This window comes from Temnothorax curvispinosus, unplaced genomic scaffold (genome assembly GCF_003070985.1).
Source record: "Temnothorax curvispinosus isolate PA1 unplaced genomic scaffold, ASM307098v1 QBEX01006326.1, whole genome shotgun sequence".
Taxonomy (NCBI): Eukaryota; Metazoa; Arthropoda; class Insecta; order Hymenoptera; family Formicidae; genus Temnothorax; species Temnothorax curvispinosus.
This window is the reverse complement of record NW_020216106.1, coordinates 1,064,028-1,087,400: the sequence shown is the minus strand read 5'-3', so window position 1 is coordinate 1,087,400 and position 23,373 is coordinate 1,064,028. Positions and strand designations below refer to the sequence as shown.

The window sequence follows — 23,373 nt, the reverse complement described above, 5'->3', positions numbered from 1 at the left end:
AAGGGATCATTAGCAAACCGAATTCCACGTCCAGGAAACAACAATCAATCATTTATTTCGTTGAATACATTTACCGACGTTGAGACTTTATTTCGCCGATCATTATTATGCATACTAATATCCACGTCAGATCTCTCGTCAGATTTTTAACTAGACATTGATATAAGTGTATACCGTGATGTGTACATATCGATGTTGTACCTGTATAGGTTCGAGATTCTGAATAAAGGTAACAAACTAATAAATATATACAGTTTACGCGAATCGCAACAGAGTGTCTACTACTCTTCGATATATCGTAACAAGTTATTCTCGTTTGTGACATAGAGAAAATCTCGTAAGCGTCATTCTGCGAGATTACGCATGCCGAGTAACGCGATCCGATATGACAAATGCGGCAGATATGTTCGTCGCGAGCCAAGTAACGCGTCTATTATGTGTGTGTGTGTATATATATGTAATCACGCTACATTATCTTCTTGTGTCTCCCTGTACAAATCGCGCAGTCATAGCTGCACTCTTGATCCCTCCCTCTGTGTTAGGAGCTTGCAAAGAGCGATATCGAACAATCTAAGAAATCTAAACGACGGTCTATAGAAGCTACATACGACAATAACGAGGAAAAATTCTCTCAGCATCTTAATTTTGCATGCTTTGTTCTTGCTTGCAAACGGCCGAACGCATTGGATGGTCATTTTATATAGAAATACCGCTCTCTAAAGTTCAAACACCTAGTATACTTTCAACTGTTTCTCCAAAATTTCAATTTTTTAAATTTTTGAATAGAGATCCACGAAACTGGAAATGTCTCGTTAGTAGAAATGTAGAAAACATCACTGAAGATGAAATTGATCGGCCCGGTTGCGAACAAGAACCTAGAAGATTAAAATAGAACTAGCACTCGCGCGGCGCGCGCAACGGCACTCGATCTCGCGCTAAAATGCACCCGAGCATCGTCGTTTACCACCACCACCACCACGATGCTTAAGCGTCGCCTCGGTTCCAACAATAATTTAAGATACGGATTCAACAACGTTTACAGACTTGTTATGCGTATATAGATATATATATGTACACATACATCATCGCATAAATAATAGTTGATCGAAAGTAAAGACGCGGCAAATATTATTACAAAATATTAACAATCGTTGTTCGACGGCGAATAACACGCGCACGCGGCCGCGTCGCCCTCTTCTTCTCATTAAAATGTAAGTTAATACTACGGCGTGGTGTAAGATTATTGCCATGTTACAGAGTACAAAAAAAAAGAGACGAAAAGAAAGTCGAGTGTACGTGCGCGGGCGTGGATAAACGAGCGTACATACGCACGAGCACGCGCCTCGCACGCGCATCGTGCGTGTCGCATTGACGTTTCACATGAGAGAAACGTACGAGAGAAACGCGCCGGAATTACAAAAAGAGCTGGCCCCGCACAAAGGTAACGATATGTGTCGATCGATCGATCGGTCCGAATCGATCGACCGGTGTGGTCCATTCCGCTGTGGGCCCTCTTCTCTCCTGCATATCTAATACGCCGGGCTAGTGACGGCGGACACTTGTTTCGGCGTGTGTTGGCCCTGCGCCAACGCTCCGCTCTTCGCCGCTTTAAACTTCAGCCAAGCGTCGTAGCCGTACACCACCATTGCGCAAAACCCGAAGAACTGCGGATAGATCTCAGTATTAAACATCACAGAGAGCATGATCCAATTGCCTACTACTTTGATAAAAAAAGTTCTAAACAGCAAAAAAGGTTTTTAAAAACAAACTATAAGATTTACACTTTTTAAAATATTATTTTGCGGCGATTTATGTCTTTTTTTTAATTTCTATAAGAAAATTTAAATGTCTGCCAAATGTTTTTCGACATTTACGTTGACCGAGACAGAACATAACAATAATATCCTAAAGATACATAAAATAATTCCTACCGCAGCAACACCGAAAGCCTCCGTGTAACGTGCGTAGTCGGCTGCGAGGGAAGCGGCCAGCAAGTAGAAGACGGTCCATATCGTGCAGAATATAAATTCCTGAAATTACATGCATTAAGTTACAGCATACAGATGGATAGCGTTCTCAATGGTGATAAAACTGAGTTCGGGCGCAGTCAAGTTCGTAAAACGCGCAATCTGTCGAGACGTTACTACACGACATTATGAGATGCCTACGTAATACCATACGTAACCCCGACATTCTTAAAAGGTCAACCTGATTATGAACGATCTTCGGCACAGCATCGACGGTGACCGCCCTCGTTACGTCGCGATCAATCGTTCACCCGTAAGCATAAAAGTCCGCAGTGGCGGGTCGATTTTTACATTCCTATACGCACGTAGAAACTTTCTAGCGGGCTTTCACTCCCTGCTCTTATTACACGCATGTATTCGTGTTACATCGGTGTTATCGAATACAACCTGTTCTCTATACTGCCTACTTATGTTCTTATTTGCGTTTATTTTAAGCGCGCCTTTACGCAAATGAGATAAAGAATCTTGCGATCAAGAGACAGCCGATTAACAGCGCGCTGTGAGAACGACGAGTGACTTACAATCTTAAGCCAAGGGATCCTGGAAAACTTCTCCACAATGTGGAACAGATAGAGAACGAGCAGGATCCCCGTGAACCAGAAGCCGACCATGGCCACGGTATTGAACCATCCTCCCCGGCTGTGGCTGCTGTGAGTCGACACCGTTATGCATATAAATCCCAAGAGATTCAGTACCTGAAAGAAGACCCCGGCGCGATTATCATTCATGAAAATTCTCTGTTGCGCAGCTGAGCGAGCATGCATTGTGCCCAAATACAAAGCCTCGCTCTTGCAACCGTTGTGAGAGATTTAAGAATCCATTATAGCCCGTGACGCAACCTGGGTACTTTACACCGGCCGTCGTAATCTTAATTTACGGTAGAAACAACATGTACGTTTTGTACATAATTAAATTATTTACACTGCGTATAATTAACGGGCCAAGCGTGCTGGTTTTTAATAGATTTTCTAGTTCTTGATAATCTTTCGACTAATTAAAATTTTTATCTGTGAGCATTATCTTTAAATGTTCAATTCTAAGAGATTTATATTTAGCATCTTTCACGTTGGACTTTAATGATTAACTTATGACTCATAATCTTTTATTAACAACATTAGGACCGAGCAATTGAAATATTTCTCGCGAATTGTTTGACAGAATTACTACAAGATTGTACAAGCGACGAATAAACGTAGGTCGCAGCACTCACCACTTGCACGATCTTTAATATACCAGGCAACGTCCTCGCATATGACGGATCGAACCGCACATTGGGCTGAGTCGTCGTGGTGGAAGTCGTCACGGTGGTCGTGGTGGTGTGCTGCCCCGGGAAACCTTGATCCATCTTCTCCGGTTATTCTAAAACTGTAACGCAATAATACGTAGTACACGATACACCTCGCCGGTCTTGCAAATCGCCGTCACGCTGATCCGATACGCGCGAGGACGTCGGTGACTCTTCGTAAGGGCGCGTCTCAAGTGGAACGGTCGACCGAGCATCGACCGAGCCGCACGAACGCGGGGGATGAGGAAAATATGGACCTTAAAATAAAGATCCGCCGACGGTAGCGTTTGTCAAACACGCGCACTAGATCTGCAAACGCGAAGCGTATCGAGGCCAACGCGCTTAAAAAGCGCTCGCCTCCTCGGAGCCTTGTTCTCCCCGAGGATTTTATTTCAGGAAATTGGATAAATGTAGGCTCTCTCTCTCCACGGGGGAGAGGGGGGTGTGAATAACGTATCGATCCTTAATTAAAGATATTTGATACCGGGAACCCGAGAAGGGTAAAAGAGCGAGTGCGGTGAGTGATATATTTTCTAAACTGACCACTTGAGATGCAAAATTATTTCTGCAAAAAAACATCCGAAGGACGTGTTTTATGCAACTTCCACGTCGGGGATGCTCCTCGCGCGGATGTCGGAGAAAATAGCACACGCTCTGATATTTACTATCGTAACCGGCGTTATCGATTGTGCCCAAACAACTTGTCATCTATTTATAATTATAACGCACCGTGGCACGACGTCTCGCGAATGCGTGCCTTTGTGTATTTGCATCTCTTTGATTCACGATTTCCTTTACTGGAAAAGATTACTCTTCTAGTCCACTTTCGACAAACTAAGACGATCGCTTGGCCTTCATCGTAAACATTCTCTGAAATCTTTTGCATTACACGTGTCTTCTATATCAAATATTAAATTCTCACAAATAAAATAATATATATTATTTTACTATATAACTATATATTATTTTATTAAATAAGCCTTTTAAAAGCCAAAGTAAACGAGTATTATCTCAATTTTATTTATATTTTTAATTAGAAAAAAAATTTTCAAGCTAAATAGAATTTATATATATTTTTTAACAATAATACCAGAGCACATTTAGCTTATTCCTTTAACAATTTCCTCTACATCTTATTTTATTGATCACTTTACCTTTCGAAATGCTCATGCAATAAATAATTTGAAAAATGCTATTAAAAATTGCATAAATCTGAAAGTTTCAGCGGTACGTCAAGCATCGATCGACTCGATGCATGCACGAAGGACACACGCACCTGAACACGTAATTCTTTCGCGCTTCCCACAATTAACGCTCAATTAATGTGAAATCACGCGCGGGAAGGGAGAGGAAAGGGGGACGCTGGTTGCCGGAGATATGCACCGCGATCGACGCCGAGGGACGGAGAAAATGAAAACGCGGATCGATTACGAGGGCTATCGTGCAGGCGTAAAAGGCGTAAACGCGTTTGCGTCGACGATAACGACACGGATAATCGACGCGTCTGGTGATCCCCAGTCGTGACGTTGCTGAAATAATTTCCCTCAAAAATCGTTTATTTTATAATATAGAACTTAGAAGGACGTAACCAAGAGCGACGTCGCTCAATTCTTTTCATTTTATCTAAGTGGCTTTTGAAAAGAGTACTTGCGAGCGAACCGAGAAAGCGATGCCGTGCCGTCCCGAGAGATCGCGAGCATCTCGAAGTGACTCGAAGATGCTCGGGGATTCGGGTTAGAGACCGCGGCGCGGCGTCTCTTTATTATGTCACTCGAGGCGCGTGCCGCGTGGGAATTACTTAATCTCGCAGCGTGAGGTCATTCCGACTGGAAATAGACGGTGACAGTTCACGGCGGAGGGACAACGCGGCCGAGGTGCGGCCGTGCATGCACGTGGTCGTTAAAATCTTCCCACGACGCGGGTGGGAAAGACAGGGCGAAAACGTCAGAACGTTGATAAATTTGGCAAATACCGCGCTTCATCGAGCGTACACAATGCGTCCTGTCGTCTCTGATCCCTAAAGTCACCGAGACTTACCGTTAGTATCTATAAATTATATGATAAATATTATTGCATCATTAATATCTTTTCATATCTTTATAATAAGAAGACGATCTTTTTAGTAACTTGGCACAGCGCATACAGAATTAATTCAAAAGAAAGAATTTATTGAATACCCCAGAGGTCCCCTAAGAAGTTAAACTCATCGCAAATTATCACGTCCTTTGGCATGCGACGCACAATTAAATTAAATCTTCCAAAATTCGCTTCTGATTAAAACTTGGTTTTGAATTATTAATGGCTCATATTCCACATTATATGAATCTCTTATTTCACATTTCATCGACGAATCCCGCTATATTGTTATTCATGCGTCACGAACATAACGTAAATTCCTTTCCGCCTTCCGTCATCGGGATAAAATTACAATGCGATTTATCCAGGCAATCCAGCTTGATGAAACGATGATCGATTCAGCCGGCAGAATCGCTTGCGGTAAAATTTCTAACTGTAAAAAAAAATCGTCGCGTCTACGAGTTAATCCTTCATAATCGGATTTCTTTTGCTCTGTAAAAAAAAGTTACTCAAGTAAGTAAAGTAAGTAAATTATCCAAGCAAGAGTAAAAGAATTAAATGGAAAAATTGATTAAATCACCAAGACTTAAAAAGTTTAGGTATACGGGTAACTTCCAAGTCGCGTGGCATTACGAAGGATTAGTCGAAGATTAAATTAACCGGAGTTTGGCCGACCGGAGTTTACTCCAGGCGAGAACTGCGGATCAAAAGCGCGTGAGACCGCGTCTTATCTCACGGTTGCAGGGAGATATCGGTGGGTGTCGCGGGGATGGAATGTATGCAACGCGCGTGGGTGGAGGACTGACATTGTTGTCGCAACGAGATGCGGGATACGAATCTAACGACGCGACCCACGCCGATAGAGAACCCCGGTGGCGGGGTTCGACGGACGCGACGCCATATCGGACGCCCCGTCGTGAGGATCGATTTCCATCAAAGATTTGGCTCCCTTTCCTTTCCCCAATGCTTGACTTTACAGCCGTGTATCAGAATTTTCCCGGAACCCGGAACCGTCGAACGACTTTATATCTTGGCTTATCGGAATTGACGTTTATGACTTCTTAATGTCTTAAGAGTGTTCATAGTCCAATCTGTGGGCATTCAGTATCGTTTTAAGTACGACCTCGAGATGTTATACAGTCATCACCTCGTTGATTGGATGGAATCTAAGGACCACTTAAGACCTGCAGAGACTCGAGATTTATCTTAAATTCAATAATAATTTTATTGCAAATGAAACGAAATCTTATACGTGGAAACAAAATCATTGTGAAGAATTGGATCTCAAGTGGCGAGGCATCAGCAATGATGCTGCTTACAGGCCTAAATCCCTAAGATCTGTATACCTCCCTGGACGAGAAAGAGAATCGCCTTCGAGAATCGACGCGCAGTTAATACAATTATCTCTTAATCTAACATTATCTCAAGTATCTTGTATAATATTGTATATTAATCACTGGACGATACGTCACGAACTTCCTCGATTGCGATCGAGCGACCAAATTCGTAAACAAATGTAAAACGTCAGCTACTCCACTCGCGGGATTCGCGCGGAGAAGTTTCCGTCCTCGTTCCAAGTCGGCCGTGGAAAGCTGTCAACGCGATCTCCCTCGACTCCCTCATTCATCATCACCGCTCGCGCGGCCTCGCGCGGGGAGCTACGCCCCGCGACGCTCTCCCACGTACGGGCGAGGGGAGGTCGGAGCCGGGGACGGCCGAACGACCGTCTACTCTACGCCGTCTACGCGTCGAATTAGCGACGGCTATCGACTGGCTGCGCCGCGCGTCGCGTCGCCTCGCGAATAAACGTCGACTCCGCGATCGCTGCACGATCGTCGGAATGAGGCGACAAGGCGAGAACCGCGAACGGTCCGCGCGTAAGCGTAATCGAGCGCGAACGTTTCCGCGAGCGACGCGAAGGCGGCCGCGAACGCGCGTCGCAGACGCACGAGCAACGAACTTTTGTTGTTACCTGTTCCACCTGTTACTGCTCCTCTCCGGCTCTCCTTTCGCCACCTTCTTCTCCACTTCGCGCTTAATCCCTTTCGCGAGTCGTCGCGACGACGCTACGCTTCCACCTTCTCCTCTTTCGGCGACACGCGATTCCAACGGAGAGCCGCAAACAACTCGGGCACAATCCACAATCGTTCGCTCGAATCTCCGCTCCGCGTCCCGGCGTGTTTTTCCCCCCCTTCTTCCTCCGCTCCGAGTTCCGACCGATCGTTCCCGTCGGGATAACCGTCCACGAAGTGCGCGAAGACAAGAGGGAAACGCGACAGTTTCGTGGGCTGTACCAGGGACACACCAGGGAGCTCGAGAATGAGTTTCAAAACGCACTAATGTCGCGTACATACGCATAAGCTTGTTCTTTGCGGCTGAAGCTTCGTTCATCTTTTCTCTTCTCTTTAATTACACATACGTCATGCGTTTAATTATAAATGTGCTTTTTGAACGCAAAAATTATGATATCGTGCTGCTATAAAAATAAAGCCTCTTATCGCTGTATAAGTTTTCGACATAAGACGGTATTCTGATATAGCAGATATAGCTTACTTCAAAACGGCTGACAAGGTCGAATAGCGAATAAATAAATTGAAATAGAGCCTACATTTATTTATATCACGCCTACGGTCACCACATAGCCACATGGGCGAACGTCATGAACCTCGTTCTTAACTTTTTGTATGTACTTTTCAGCTTTTCTCTTTGAATCATGGCCGAATCGATCCTAGTGGAGGTCGGGAGCCATTATCCGTTATATTAAAGAAGAAGAGAAGAAGAAGCTTCTCTCTCTTTTCCCCCTCATTGTCTAATACTCAATCTCGTTTTATAAGTGCAGGAAGCAGGAAGTATAGCGGTGCAAAGGTCTGCATCCTACTCCACTACAACTATAGCAGGGATCATCTGGCTGGGGCTGGGAGCAAAGAACATATCCATGGCACACATAGTGATGTGGAGTAACGAGGTGGGGAGAGGGTCAACCAGTGGATGACGGAGCAGATTGTCCCGAGTCCGCGGTAACTGGAGAAATCAGAGACCCTCGTAACAGTCAACCCCGCGCTGGAGACCTCCACGGAACACTGTGGTGCGCGTGTTTCTGATCCAAGAGGTTAGCCCAGTGCGATGATTCTAGGTGACGTCGGGCGTCGATAACCGAACTCGAAGCGCGACGATGGCGACAGGTAAGCGACGTAGCATCCACACGTCGTCCTCCGGGAACGCCGGTGCGTTCGGTTACACCAGCGGCGGTGGCCCGCGTTTGACCAGCCGGATGAACTTCCGACCGAGCGGCGCGCAGCAAGAGGACCGCGGTGGTACCCGACCGACCGCGGCGCCGAGCTCGATCGGCCTCATCCTGGTCACCATGCTGCTGCACGTGTGCAAGAAGTCGCTGCTCTTCGACACCCGGCTCAAGGTGGCCATCTACTGCGGCACGATATTCATCGTCTCCGTGATCGCAGACTTCGTCGCGATGCCACGCACCTACTTCTCCAGGTCTGACAACGCCCTGAATCAGTACTTCGTCAAGTGGGGCTGGGGCTGGCTGCTGTCCGTGATCGTGCCCTGGGTCGTCCTGACGGCGCACACGCTCGGCTGCGGCCGTCGGCCGATCCTGCTGAGGCATCTGGCCCGCATCGTACTCGCCACTGTCGCCTGGCTTGTCTGGACGAAGCTGTTCAATTACATCGAGACTAATTACGGCAGGTGTCTGGGCACCCGCGACATCCAGATGCAGTCCAAGGCCAGGTGCCTGCAGTCGGGTAGATTCTGGAGCGGCCTCGACATATCCGGGCACACGTTTATCTTGATCTACTCGAGCCTGATCCTCGCTGAGGAAGGCTCCTCTTTGCTGGGATGGGAAGGTATTAAGGACTTGATAATGCGGGAAGAACATACACGGTCTGTGCCGAATGAGACCAGCACCGGTCCACTGCGAAATCTCTCCGACGACGACCTGGAGTTCCTGAAGAAGGCGCACCGAGCGCTCACGCCGTATCTACGTGGCCTCTTTCTGGTGATGACGGTGCAGCAGCTGCTGTGGGACGTTATGCTAGTGTCAACGATGCTCTACTATCACATCATGATTGAGAAATTCTTGGGTGGCGTAGCCGCGGTCGTCACGTGGTACGTCACGTATCACTGGTGGTACAAACTGCCGAAGATCGGCCTCCCGGCACCCGGTGACGGCCTCTTCAAGTACAACGAGGTAAAGACGAATCCGGTGCCAGGAATCAGCGCCAGGGTGAGACGCAGCACGTTGAACGGCACCAATCAGCCGAGGTTCATGGGAATGCCTATTTTCAGAACGACGCAAGAGACCGCGGAACCAAACCCGTCGCCTAGACAAGTGGATCTCGACATGTCGATGTCTGCTCCGAGGTTGTAAAAACGCGTCGCCCTCGACGAACTGATCGCTTTCACGATTCTTGTTCCCTTGGTACTTAAACATTTGGCGATTGATATTTAAATAAGTATCCGGATATAGGGTTCCCTTATGTCTGAGTACAAAGGTCGATTTGAATGTAAGAATAGTATAAAATATAATTTCGTCTGAAGGATGCCTTCCTTCGGTTTCCTATACGTAAGCAAAGAATTTCAAATGCACACTCGCATGTGCATTAGGATATCCTTGATAAGTTATTTATAATTGTAGAATAATAAACAGGAATATGCGTCTGTTTTTTCGGTTGTTGGATTGTTGTTAAGAAGAACAAAGATTTTTATTTGTTTAGGGTTTAAAGTCAGTGTCTTCGGTAACACTCTTCTGAATTTTGTTTTGTAACTTATATTTAATAAAGTCTGTTGTTAACAAAGCGTCCGTTTTTCTTAAGTTCACAGGTTGTTTACGGCATGGAATAAGCGTAGCGTCTATATACCGTGCTATATTTATACACGGAAGAAAAGTACAAAATATATATAAGTTTTCGTGATGAAAACTATTTTTCTCCCCTTGCGTGTGGTACAATCGCTACATTTAAGAGAGTATATATTCTTATTGAAATTATTCTTTCGCATTGTTAGACGGAAGATTGTCTAATAGCAGGTCAATAATCATTTTTATTAAATGCTTCTAATTTGGCAATAATAAAAATCTCCACATTCTGAATTGTATCATGAAAAATAACAATTTGTTTTCCAGAGAAAAAACGTGATAACAAAATAATATATGGTGATAACAAAATAAATACATAATTTGCAATATTTGTTGTAATAAATTCATCCTTTTGTTACAGATCGAAACTTCTTTGTCCATTAATGAAAAGTAACAACGTCAGATAGCTCTAATTGATTATTATTAGCTTGTATTAGCAAAGTCATTTTGTCCTTACTTTGTGAAAAATGACATTAATTTAGCAGCACTGCCTATTATACTTGTAACAAAATTAATTTTCTATTGTTGATTTTGCCTACGAGTACAGCAGAATAATTCTCATATTTGGCAACATAGAGATCTTTGACAATCGATGTTTAATACTTTGACATTAGAATAAAAGTAGACATTTTTGTTAATAGATATTTGTACAGAGATATAATTTACATCGGTTAATATCACCTCACTAATCGGCTTTTAGAAAAATCGTAACTCATCGCGATTGTAGACTTATTATGCGCACATGTGTTAACGAGAATTCAGTTAACCAACATGGATATAATTAATTATGCATGTGCAATAAGATGCAAGTTGTATACTTCCTCGATATGCGTAATGTATTTCTTATGTTTTACATTTTACATAAAAATAATCACTCGAGTGTTACTTAAACAAAATCGCGACGAGACTGTACAGTACCAATTATTATGTTCAAGCGTCTACCTAAGAAAAAGAGAAGTTTAGTGAAGAAATAAAACGTAAATAATGGGAATTAACCCTGTATTGTAAAAATGAGAACATTTTTGCTTATATATACCATCACAATCTAACAGGCCTCACATATTTCGTTATTTCGTGATGGTGATGGCAGCTAATTATACAGTGTACTTAGATAACATTTAATACATACGTATTTATCCACATTCACGAACAGAGATCGAATACCGAAACGAAATGATTTAATTAGTAACTGTATATCGATATCTAATTACAATTGTATTATCTTTCAAAAAATGAAAATAATCTGTAATTTCGGTAAGTTTAGTTTTTCATTAATAGGTATGAGAAAGATCTTTACATATATCCCGATATTTAATATATAATAAATTTTTTTGCAAAATACATATCTATGAGTGCTGCAAATTTAATTAATTTATTAATTTTACCGGAAAATTATCTGTATATTGATATACGTTATATGTCATGTCAGAATTCATATCAATCTTTTTTTCCGGTTATCATTATACATGAGATTGATATTTGATATACCATTTTCGATCCCTGTTCATAAAGAGCGCACGCTGACATCAATCGAATTGATTTTAAACTTTCGATCTTTTACGCGCAATCGCATCCTCCACGGCCTTTAGTTGTTTTAATAATTCCTCGCGTCGCGAGCTCGCCTTCTTGGCGGCTTTGGCCGCCGCCGCGGCCACTTGCGCTTTGTTGTCGATTAACGGCGGTGACTCGATACTCCGCTTTTTACCTGCCATAAGTGCACTACGGTCGATCTTTTTCACCGCTGTGGTGTTGCTCGTGGGTTTCAGTGTTAGCTTAATCTGCTGCTTCGCGCCGCTCAGCTTCAAAGCGTCGATGCCTTTGGAGTCTTTACGCGTTATCGGCGGTGTTGAACCCTTTCTTCTACGCGCCTCACTCGAGGACGACGAGTAACTCGATTCGCTCGAGTCGCTACTACTTCCACTGCTCTCCGATCCTGAGCTACTGTGAGATGACCTGAAATATATATATTTTTTTCTTTTCTTTTTCTTCACACAACATTAATAAATGCAATATAAATCAAGGAACATCTCCTAAGATTAGATTCGCTGATTTATAAGTCATAACTCATTTTGTTACATTCTCAAAAGAAGTTTTTGACGATAACTTTGCAGTGAATTGCGTGTGTCAGAATTAGTATGATCTCAAAAAAATGAGAATTTTTTAGATTTATATCTTTCACATTCATATTTTTAAAGATTTAACTACTTGTAATTTAAAAGACATCTTTTTTTTACCTAGATCTAGAGCGACTTTTAATGATCTTAGCCACAGCAGCCGCAGCCATAGCAGCCTTTTGCTCCCTGGCTTTTTCGTGATGACGATGAGATGAGAGCGGGCTTGGGGCAGGTGGATTCAATCCGGCCCGTCGATGCAACGTACCCGTAGGAGAGATAGAACCTTTGGGTGGGCGAGGAGAGGGAGCGGGAGGATTCATTAGCATAGCACCTCGTTGAGGTGTGGCTGCGGGGACAGCCGGGGGATTTGTAGGTGGTGAAGTAAGAACAGTGGATTTGCTTTTGCCAGCAGAACGGGTTCTAGATGGCGGGGAGGGTGAGCGAGACCTGGATAGGGAGTCGTAAGAACTGTAGCTAGAACGACTGGAGCTACGGCTAGAACTAAAAAGACGATACTCTTGTACGTTTTTATATATAAAAAAGTAGCACAGTAAACATTTAGGTAAAAAAAATGCACGCAATTCTTGACTAATGTGTTATTTTCGTTTTCTCACTTTCTTTCTCTTTGCGTGAGAAATACTATTGAATGTATTGTTCTCAATAAGTCTCCAGATCTTCCGAGAATTTCTATATATAGAGCGCTCTTTAAAAGATAACAGAACATAATAATGAATTGCATACGAATACGCGTAATACCTCGTTGAAGAATATGAAGAGCCGGAAGAGTAAGACTGCCGCCGGGATCGACGAGACGATGTATTGCGGCGTACGGTGCTCGGGGACTTGCGTCGCATCCATGGATCTGCCCATTCGTCGCCTCTACTCCTTTCGGCAGGAGGTGGCTCTTCCTCTCGCCAAGGTTTCGTCGGAGGAATACGCTCTACAATGACTTCCCGCGATGGCCGTTTATGCTTCTTCTCGTACTTTTCATAATAATCACGTTCTCTATCGCGCTCACGATCTCGTTCCCTCTCGCGATCGCGACTATGCGGTGGCGGAGAAACCGAATGCGCACCACGAGGAATCGCACCATGATAATCAAAACGTTCCCGGTAGTCCCGAGACTCTTTGTAGTGTACTCGCCTGGTTATTGAAAATAAAAGTGAGAATCAGTTTGATTGCGAAGCATTTTGTAGGATTGATATACAATATAAAAATAATTTTTAGAGCTAAAAATAAAATCTTTTTAGAGCTTGGTCATACACGATCGTTTCGTTCTCACCTGTAATAGTCGGTTGACGCGGATGGAGGATAATATCCTTCGGGCTCGTCAACATATCTTTCTGGTGTAAGTCTGGTAGATGATGATACTCTGCGCGGTACCTCCCGTTGCGGCCATCTTTCGACCGGCGGCTCAGGACTAGCGGCTCTCACATAGTATCCCGCCTCTCTATCTAATTCATCCTGTCCTAAACTCAGGTTCATTTTCTTCTCTTCGAAATCCATGTCCGATTCTTTGCGTTTATTGGCTTTACGCATCATCTAGGTAATCAGGTAGGAAAATATCTTCTTTGAAATTCGATTTTAGATTGGAATGTTTATAAAATATTATAAACGACATGCATAGTGCCATGCACAAGATCTCGCGCGTAACTTACTTCCTTGGCGTGTCGCAGACCGCGTTCCCAGGCAGATTCAGTCGGCGTCTCTTCGACTTTAGGTGCATGTGTAGGAGCACCGTAACTGGGCAATGATGCTCGCATACTCGGTCTGTCGATGTGCGATCTATATTCGTGTGGCGCGGCGGCGTGTGGCGGATATGCCATAGGCCTCACCATATCGAACATGGTGTAGTTACCTTTGTCTGTTACTCCTGGATGCAAAAATCTACAGCTAACGCCCCATGTACATTGGCCCCGACTATAAAAACGACACACTGGTCTCGGCTCAGTCTCCTCCGGTCGTGCATCATCTCCATCGCTAAGCTCCCCTTCCTCCAATTCAGATTCTTCTTTCTCCCCTTCTTCCCCTTCTTCTTTATCGTTCGTCTCGCCAGATTCTTTCGACTTCGCCTTATCCCTGTCTTTATCTTTATCTTTGCTATCTTTCTCTGTGTTATCTTTAGTCTCTTTCGCAATAGGCGCCTCAGTTTCACCTATAATTTTATCAACAGTAAATGCAATTTTATAGAAGTATCTTATTGAACGAAACATTTATAGAATATTATAATGTTCAGATATCTATGCAATTTCAATTAAAGAAATGGATTTGAAGCTTGAAATTTATAATATATTTACCTTCGTCACGCTCATCTTTCCATTGACCATCGGCTTCAAAATCTAGTTGCTCACTTTCCTCTGTCAACCCAACTGGTGCAATTTTGTCTTCCTTTCCTGTACTTTCTTCGTCATTATTGGTTTCTTGTTTGGCATCCTGTTCTTGAGCCTTGTTTGTTTCTGCGTTCTGTTCAGCGGACTCTTCAGCACCGTCCATACTCTCAAGATCTGATACGTCCGACAAATCCTCGCCATGAGTCATAGGTGTAGGTTTAGATTTAGACATGGGCTCTGGTTCGTCTTCAATATCTCCATCCGAGATTTGCTCGCCGTCCAATTCGTTATACGACCCGTTCTTTTCGTCTTCGGGAGACCGAGGGCCTGAATGCGCCGGTGAGGGTTTATCCGATTCTTGATCATCCATAGGAGACGCCGGACCGGATTTGAACGACTTCGGCGAGCTCGCCGATATTAAGGACTTGACGGAACTCGGACCCGATCTGGGTGACTTTGGCGAACTTTGCCTGGACTCGCTATTCTTGTATGAGTATGACTTTAATGAATTGTCAGCAGATCTTTGCGTATCCGCTTCGAGGTCAGACGCCTTCGACTCGGTGTCTCCGAAGCGCATAGACTTGGAATCGTTCGAAGGGGAGAGACACGACCCATTGTCCTGTACGGGCGATCGAGACAAGCTGCGATACGATGGGGGTGAAGCGGGAGAGTTATTTCCCGAGTGGTTGGACGAGTCGTTTGGGTTGTATGCCGGCGATTTGGGCGGGCCATAAGGCGATAAGGGTGACAGCGGTGGAGACTTTGACAAACTACGGATCGACCTCGGGGAGCCTTCTTCACTGGGAGACATTATCCCGGATCGCTGCGATTTCGGCGATAACGGGGTGGATCGTGGCGACTTGGACTCGTCGCCTGATAACGGCGATCGAGGAGACTTCCCGCCGGAGAAGATAGAACTCGCGGCGGACTTTCGTCGCTCCGATCCGGAGGAGTGATGCGAGTAGTGTGACGATGTTACCTCATCTCTGGCCGAAGCAAGCCGATTCCTGCCTTCGTCATATCCCTCCGAGGAACTGTCCGTACCAGAGTCGGACATGTCGGATTCTATTTCAGCCTGTAAATTAATGAGACTCGTTAAAAGGGCGGCCGGACAATTTCAAACGGACGAGAACGGGGGAATGTCTTGATTAGATCTCTAAATGTAACCCATTCCAATCTCTCTCTTATTTGGTAAGTTAACTTAAGCCTTTATTTATTTATTTATTTTTTTTAAGGCGTACCGACCGTATGTAGCACTGAATAATCTGCATCAGTAGCATCACAGAGCTTACCTGTGTCAATCAGAGTCTGTGAAGTATTCGCTCTTGATGGCACAACGCGCGCGATCCATATCGTGTCGAACATACTTTCTTATATCACAACTTTCGACTTTCTCGCTCTTTTTTTTTATTCGAAACTTTTTTTCTTTAATACTTTATTACTCAAACTGAACTTTGCTTGCTCACATATGCAATACGTGCCGTTTTTGGCCGGACTTTTCTTGCGCGGAACTTTTTAGTGTCGTTTTAAACTTTCAACTTGAACACAACACAAACTAAGTAAAGTACTGATAAACCACGAACCGTTTTTTAAATACTGCACTAGCGAAACTATAGCGAACGAACTTTCAACCTGAAAGAATATTTCTTGGGCCTATGGGGGAGAGAAAGAAAATGGGACAGGACCGGAAGGGTGAGATGAACGGACAAAAACATGAAGGAAGCTTCAATGATGGCATATCCTAATCACATTAATGATTGTTTTTTTGGCAAAATGTAATTCAATTATGTAATCAAGATTGTAATAGGTGACCTCTGTTAATACAAGCTCTTCGGAAAGAGAAGACTGTACTCTCCAAGCAATCATACCTCAAGGCTCTCTTCTCGTTTACCTTCCGGCCAGAATTAAACTTTGCCATTGCGACGATTCCGATGACGTTTATTTAGGTGCATTAATTATTTAGGAGCATTAATTCCTGGTGAAGTCTAAAGAGAATTCGTAGTGTACATGTGTGGTGACAAAACGTCAAAGGATTCACAGTATCGATTGCAGTAATGATACACGTAATTAACAAACGAACAAAGGAGTGACTTCTTACATTTAGTTCCACATTAAACAGATCTTGTGTAGCGTACACAGGATCCATCTAATACCTCATCAAGTCCAAGTTTGTTTATTTATTTCTGTTTACGAGAGAGATAAAAGGCGCAGCCAGGGTACCGTCTGGGAGCTTTTCCTTTCGGGGACGACGTGCAGTACCTCGCTTCGTCGCGTCAGCGCGGATAAAAGCGGAAGGTTAAGGCGACGTTCGCGATTACTGCAATCCAGACTGCGACGCGAGGGACACGCGTGGGCGTGAACATGCGTGCATGCGTGCGTGCAAGTGGGTATACGGGGTAGCATTCGCGGGTTTGCGCGGGGGAGCCAGACGGGAGGGGGAAGAGGGGGGACTGGCACAGGTCGGCACGGTTATCGTTTATCCGCGTCCTGTCCGTGTGAGACGGGACGTCGGCGGTTGCGATCTTACCTTGGTCGCGCGTTTACTGCGAGGCCTGCGCGGGGCCTCGGCGGTGACTCCGAGACCTCGTAACGAGGACTCCAAAGGCGGCCGGCGTCACCCGCGGATGCTGACGTTTTTCTCTCGCGCCAGCCGCGACGAGACTCGGCCGACTCGGCGAGGCTCGCGAGACTCCTCCACGACGGACGGTGCTCGGCTCACACGCGCACGTAACCCTGCACCCCGGTCCGTGTGCGGGAGACACGTTTCCGGATCCCTCGCTCTCTCTCTCTGATCTCTCTGGCCTCTGGCCTCTGGAGTCTGGCCGCTCTTTCGGTCTTTCGTCGCGCAGAATTAGCAACCCCCGTCGTCGCGAAGAGAACAAAGCACAAACGTCGAGAGGGAGAGCGAGAGAGCCGAGAGGGAAACGCACCGTCCGTTTCACGGCCGTGAGTTTGAGATCGCTAGATGGGCGCGATTTTGCGTTTATCCCGTTCGTCCATGAATGGGATCGACCAATCAGTTGTTGAGTGGTCGGCATCTCATTGGCACTGACGTTTTTGTACGGAACGCTCGTCTTCGTCAGCTGTATTATCGATTGAACGCGAAAGTTTAGTTTACGGTTCTTACGAATAGGTTGCAGCATATGTCGGAGCACGTGTCCGCACGTGTCGAAGTAAAAAAGGAAAAGGATTTCTCAGATTGAAGAAGATTATAAATCCTCCTTGCCTCTTCTTCGATTGAAATAAAGCCATGAGCGAAAGAAGAAAAATAAGACTGAAATAGACTATTGTACAATTTATATGGCTCCGTTCAGGGGCGACCAACTTATTTTGACAGATCTCAAGTTCAATTCCGATTTTCGTCGATTTCCTACGAACACTGTACTGTGAGCCCTTTTTCCACGATAATTAAAGATTATAATAGTTCAAGAAGTCCTGTGTCGAATGATCAGTACCCAATAAATAGTTAAACGCACTTGGATCCAACCTGAATCCTTTGGAAAAGATGAAGATAAAATGAAGCCAGACGACGAACAGGTCTCGAGTTTCTCGCCAAGACTTTTTACAAAAGATGTGGGGTCTTTCAGATTATCTCATTTCGGATCTCTATATTCTCTTACTCGTAGTTGATTAAATAAAGGAAAAATACTTTAAAATGGATGTCACAAAATCAACAAGTATAGTTGATATGGCAAACTGGAAACTGGAATAAGTAAAGATCCATGTTAAATTAACCGATAGAAAATTCGCTTTTAATTTCTTATATGTAATATTACAAGATGATGGATTACGTATGGAGATTCGTTTATATACTAATTGTCTTTATTTAAGTAAAGAAAACTTAATTCGTAATACCTAAATATATAGTACTTAAATTTTCATATCGACTGAACTAAATAGCTCGTAAAGTACATTACATAACATAAAGTAAACTTACTCTAGCCATTACAATTGATATCCAATGTCAAATCAATGATGAATGTAAGCGTAATATTCAATAACCGCTAGTGCCGTTGATAACACTTTTTCTTATTGCAATTTTTCCTAAAAGTTATCTATATATATATCTTATATGATATAAATTATATACGAAAATATAACAAAAATGCGGTATAAAATCTACAAGAGCTATTATTGTAACAGATCTATATACGTAAAGATAATCTAAAAAAACAGTCTAGAAATTAATAAACTTGGAGAATATTAAATTTACGTTTAACATTGAGAAGACAAGTCTCGTGTGAATTACAGAAAAAGTTGTACATATTCCGAATACTGTTAGTATGTCAGTCATGAAATCGCAATGAATTCGAATGTACTGTTGGAAGATATTCCTGTCCTAATCCATGTCCTAAAATCAGATAGTCGCACTTTTTTTTGCTGTAGTCGTTAAATGCGACTCAAATCGAATCCTTTGTTCAAAACACAAAAAACCGCGCTTATTTGTACATTCGATTGATTTAGCTTGAACAGAATTCTAAAATAATCAGCTACACTTCGTAATAGCGTCTCTCATGTTCAGTAGCTTTCTAAACTTATAAGCAAAGTATACAAAAGAACATGATCACGATTTTAAATACAGACAATATTTATTAATATTAGTACTCGCTTTACTTGAAGAAACATCCAACACCCTATCTCAAGAAGATTTCAATAATCTTTGCGATAAAAACAAAAACTTCTCCCGAATTAAATTGTGCAGAAAAGCGAAGATAATCCTAAATCTTAATTTCTAAGTTTATAATTCGGAATTTACTGTTAAAGTTATCTCATACTGATAATTGAAAAATTTATCAAAAATATTATTGAAGCATGTTACATTTTATCAAAAAAATAATATACTTCAATTCTCGTCAGAGAAAATCCTTATTAAAATATTACGTGTATTACTAAGGCATCTTGTGAATCATATTTGTTTTTTTTATCGCGATAATATCATCAACTAATAAAACTTATTTATCTATTGTATCGTCGTTATTTCAGTATTACTATCGTTCATAGTCATAAAACTCAATCTATCCTCTTCGTCGAATATCGATCCATCGTCCGACTCGGGTTCCTGGCTCATAAAAATGTACTTGGTTTGTGCGTTCATGTCACGTTCCTTTTTGTGGGACCTTTTAATGGAAGTCCTATGCTGCAGTTTGATGAACTTGATCGCGTTCGAGCTATTTGGAGGTGTCGTATTCAGAAACTTGGATACTGTGGTATTTTTTACACTTTGAACATCATCTGCTCCTCGACTTGTGGACGGTTGAGGATCGTCGTAATCAGTCTCTTTACAAGCTTTCTCTCCCTCTTTTTCACACATAATACTGCATATTTCCTTTTCGGCGCAAGGAGTGTCGACATGATGCTTCAGAGACAAAGCTGTATGTTCTTCCAACATCTTCTCGCTATCTGTGAAACTGACGTGTCTACTCTCTTGGATGTACGATCGTTTCTTCTTTGAAGTTGGTCTCCTGCTATGGTTATGCTTATCTTTCTTATGTGATTTTTTAATAGAATCTATGTTATGAAGTAGCTCCACCGTCGACATATTTATTGGAGTTGATCTACCATTTTTGTCTTTCAGATTGACAGTATCCGCTGTTTTCAAAACGCTTACATCAGTCTCAAATTCTGTAGCATTATCGCGTTTCGATGCAAGATCTTCGTTTTTTCTCAATTCCTTGAAACGTGCGACTGGTGTCACGCATCTGGAACAATCAATTTCGTTCGACGTTGATTGCGCAGATTCATCTCTCTTCTGCGACATCTCGTCCGCGAGAACGTAATCCGTGACAGTGAGCAAAACTGGTGGTTTTTTAATAGGAGTATAAATCTGAACTTCGTCATCTATACTTTTACATCCTAAAGACACAAAGGCGCTTGGCATCTTGGGTGTGCTACTCAGCAGGGACATACTCCTTGGCTTCTTCTTTTTTTCGGGCGACATGCTAGGAGATTCTTCTACTCCAAGAGACTCATTCCTGCGTGAGATTCCGTCAATATTTTCCTCTTCATCTCGACTACTTTGTAATGAATCATTACTTCTCTTACGATATTCGTGATGGCATTCAGCAAAACTGTAAGTTCTTTTGCTACGTTTGTCTTTTTTATGTGACTTTTTAACCGAATTAAAACCAAGCAGTAAGAGTCTACTTGAATTTACATTTTCAGGTGTGCTTGGTCGATCAAATTCGAAATTCTGCGGACTTGAGACGCAAATCGCATTAGCCGTTTGACTTTTATCTTGATCATCATTACAAGCATCCTCGAGTGACATTTCAGATTTCGGTAATTCCATTTCTTGATCTTTCGTTTTAAACAATGTTTTTCTATTTCCATGTTTCAATTTCTTATGCGACTTCTTAATCGATTCTGTTAACACGTGCTTCAACACGTTTACGTGGTTTTCGGGTGTAACTACTTTGCTAGCGTCTTGAGAAATAATTGGATTAGATTCTGGAGATGCCATTCTATTTTCGCTCGTCGCATTGACATTACAAATACCTGAAGATTCTTCCTGCAAAGATAGCGGACTTGCTTCTTCATTACAAACATTCTCTTTGGAACGATCTTTTTTCTCTTCATCGTCATCTGCGAGATGTATACTAACTTGCATATTTTCTTCATGACTCACGCAATCGTTGAAATCAATATCCTGCGTTTCATCACTTTGTATTTGGTCCAATCCGCTTTCCAATGAATCAGTTCCCGTCGCTTCCTGCATACTGCAATCAAAATCTGATCCAATATCGAGACGTTCATCATCAAAATTGTAAATAAGCGTTCTCTTAGGATTTCTATTTTTCTTCTGAGATTCACTTTCAGAAGTGGCATTAGTTTCAGCATTTACATCTATTCCCGAAGATTCTGTCGTTCTTGAATGTAAGTCATCATTTTTTACGGGAACATCCTTTTGTTGAGTAGATGATTGTTCTTCATGACAATACAATTTTTCCTGTGAATGAAAAATAGATAGATTCTTATAAAATTTGGAAGGAATAAAAGATATCTACACTTGTATCTGGTTTTACTTGGTTTGATTCTATTTCAATAAGATAATAGGTTGAGACCGTGTAAAATCATAAAACATATAAAGATTTGCAAGAGATAGTTTAAAAATAAGAACAGCAATGCATAAGGCAATAATGAAATATAATTGTATATACCTTCTTGTGGCTCTTCTTGATGGCACTTATACTTTCCGGAATTATGTTTATTATATTTTCAGGTGTATGTGGCCTATCGAGTACTTCCTGGTTAAATTCCTGAGACAAATTCCTGGGTGTACTTGCAGTTATAACACGGCTGGGCCTGTTCAATCCACTATTTAACGAGCAAAAGGGATGTAAAGATATTCTGTGATTTGCATCCTTGTCAGTTCTTTCCTTTCCATCCTTTGAAAGCAACCTCATTACTTGAGATGATCTTGACAACGTATTTTCTTTTACATCAGTTCTCTTGCTCGATGTCTTAATATGTTTCCGATTATGTTGAGGCGTTTGATTCTGATTTTCGTCGATAGATTCCGCAGTCGGGACATTACTGTCGATGGAATCGGTCAAACTTGAATTTAATGTGGATGGCGATGTATTAGCGTTAATGGGACTGACGGAATTCTCGTAACTGCTGTTCTTTGGACTCGGAGTCGAGTCAAAGTTCAATAATTTTCTTATTCCTAAGTCCTCCCGGCTAGAATTCGAACTAAGTGCTCTCATTATCTTAGCCGATCTGGAATCTGACTTGTATATATCATAAGAATCGTCCGAACTTGAATTTGACGAGTGTAGCGAATTATCCGTATTGGTAGTACCAACAATGCAGAACTTTTTCATTTTGTACTGAAATCGAAATCTATTTTTCCGTGGATACTGTTTGATCGACGCTCCGGGCAATTTAAATGAATATGGCAGGAACTTGTTTTCAGTTGGCGACGTCAGATTTATAATTATGTCATGTTCTGGACTCAAGGCACCATCTTTGCTATTGCTGCCTTTCATATTTTCTAAATATCCGCTCATTCAGGTGCAATTATTACTGCATATGTAATATGTATGACTTGTCATACATATACAAGAATGCACATATGGAAATATACACACGTATATAGATAGGAGTGTGTATTTCACGAAAGGATTATTCTGTGATGTCTTTTTATGAGGATTATGTATCCGAGATTGTGCTTTCCTCCTTGCGAAGGTTCCTATAAAAAAGAAGGGATCGTTTAAAGAATAACACGTAAGTTATTTGCTATGTATTTACGACTGTGTTTTATAAATAGTTTTATTATATAAAGATGTGATTAAATATATACGTAACTAAAACATTTTAGTATTAACGTAAATGTATAATAAGGATTGCTTTGTTAGACAAGCTCGAAAATAAAGACCGAGTACTTATAATATGCCAAGAGTTAAATTATCCTCGCGAATTGTATGTAGACGACATCGAGCGAGAGGACGTTACCGATCGGAAAAGGATAAATGGATAAACAGAGAGCAGAATTCGCGTCAGAAGAAAGTGTCGTTTAAATCAGAAATACGATAGCATTTAAAGATATCTCCTTACGATTTTGCGCTGCTGCTTATGGGGAAACGGGCTCCTCGTCGCCGAATCTTCACAATGTAGCCGCGATGAACGGTCGGGGTCGGGATCTGGTGAGCGATCCACTCTGAAAAAT

The 23,373-nt window shown here is 42.6% G+C and overlaps 3 protein-coding genes across 4 annotated transcripts; 1 reads left to right on the top strand and 2 right to left on the bottom strand.

Annotated features, from left to right (window-relative positions):
- Positions 1 to 29: 29 nt before the first annotated feature.
- On the bottom strand, positions 30 to 7,657 carry LOC112455777 (CKLF-like MARVEL transmembrane domain-containing protein 4). Its single transcript, XM_025017948.1, has 5 exons — positions 7,361 to 7,657; positions 3,238 to 3,392; positions 2,549 to 2,722; positions 1,932 to 2,030; positions 30 to 1,664 (listed from the first exon to the last, which is right to left on the bottom strand). Exons 2-5 carry the CDS (start codon positions 3,370 to 3,372, stop codon positions 1,530 to 1,532), a joined length of 543 nt encoding a protein of 180 aa, XP_024873716.1. The 5' UTR covers positions 3,373 to 3,392; positions 7,361 to 7,657; the 3' UTR covers positions 30 to 1,529.
- A 191-nt stretch (positions 7,658 to 7,848) lies between these two features.
- Positions 7,849 to 10,203, top strand: LOC112455776 (FIT family protein CG10671). Of its 2 annotated transcripts, none has more exons than XM_025017945.1 (2): positions 7,849 to 8,070; positions 8,228 to 10,203. In XM_025017945.1, the coding sequence occupies exon 2, from the start codon at positions 8,561 to 8,563 to the stop codon at positions 9,773 to 9,775; it is 1,215 nt and encodes a 404-aa protein (XP_024873713.1). In that variant the 5' UTR covers positions 7,849 to 8,070; positions 8,228 to 8,560; the 3' UTR covers positions 9,776 to 10,203. The 2 variants fall into 2 exon arrangements, with proteins under 2 accessions (XP_024873713.1, XP_024873714.1); XM_025017946.1 differs by lacking the exon at positions 7,849 to 8,070 and having other exon boundaries at positions 8,089 to 9,595; positions 9,694 to 10,203.
- Positions 10,204 to 10,840: 637 nt separating this feature from the next.
- On the bottom strand, positions 10,841 to 23,345 carry LOC112455723 (transcriptional regulator ATRX-like). The gene is made up of 11 exons (XM_025017850.1): positions 23,262 to 23,345; positions 21,863 to 22,896; positions 19,669 to 21,651; positions 17,636 to 17,788; positions 17,233 to 17,316; positions 14,673 to 15,780; positions 14,034 to 14,530; positions 13,658 to 13,917; positions 13,132 to 13,518; positions 12,496 to 12,876; positions 10,841 to 12,214 (listed from the first exon to the last, which is right to left on the bottom strand). The coding sequence occupies exons 2-11, from the start codon at positions 22,712 to 22,714 to the stop codon at positions 11,803 to 11,805; spliced, it is 6,117 nt and encodes a 2,038-aa protein (XP_024873618.1). The 5' UTR covers positions 22,715 to 22,896; positions 23,262 to 23,345; the 3' UTR covers positions 10,841 to 11,802.
- Between the last annotated feature and the right edge of the window lie 28 nt (positions 23,346 to 23,373).

Coding starts and splice junctions, on each gene's coding strand:
- LOC112455777 (XM_025017948.1), bottom strand. CDS start 3,372: ATGGATCAAGGTTTCCCGGGGCAGCACACCACCACGACCACCGTGACG. Junction 2,723..3,237: donor TATTAAAGATCGTGCAAGTG/GTGAGTGCTGCG, acceptor GTCTTCTTTCAG/GTACTGAATCTCTTGGGATT. Junction 2,031..2,548: donor GGATCCCTTGGCTTAAGATT/GTAAGTCACTCG, acceptor ATGTAATTTCAG/GAATTTATATTCTGCACGAT.
- LOC112455776 (XM_025017945.1), top strand. CDS start 8,561: ATGGCGACAGGTAAGCGACGTAGCATCCACACGTCGTCCTCCGGGAAC.
- LOC112455723 (XM_025017850.1), bottom strand. CDS start 22,714: ATGAGCGGATATTTAGAAAATATGAAAGGCAGCAATAGCAAAGATGGT. Junction 13,918..14,033: donor GTCTGCGACACGCCAAGGAA/GTAAGTTACGCG, acceptor CTGATTACCTAG/ATGATGCGTAAAGCCAATAA. Junction 12,877..13,131: donor TCTTCATATTCTTCAACGAG/GTATTACGCGTA, acceptor TCGTCTTTTTAG/TTCTAGCCGTAGCTCCAGTC.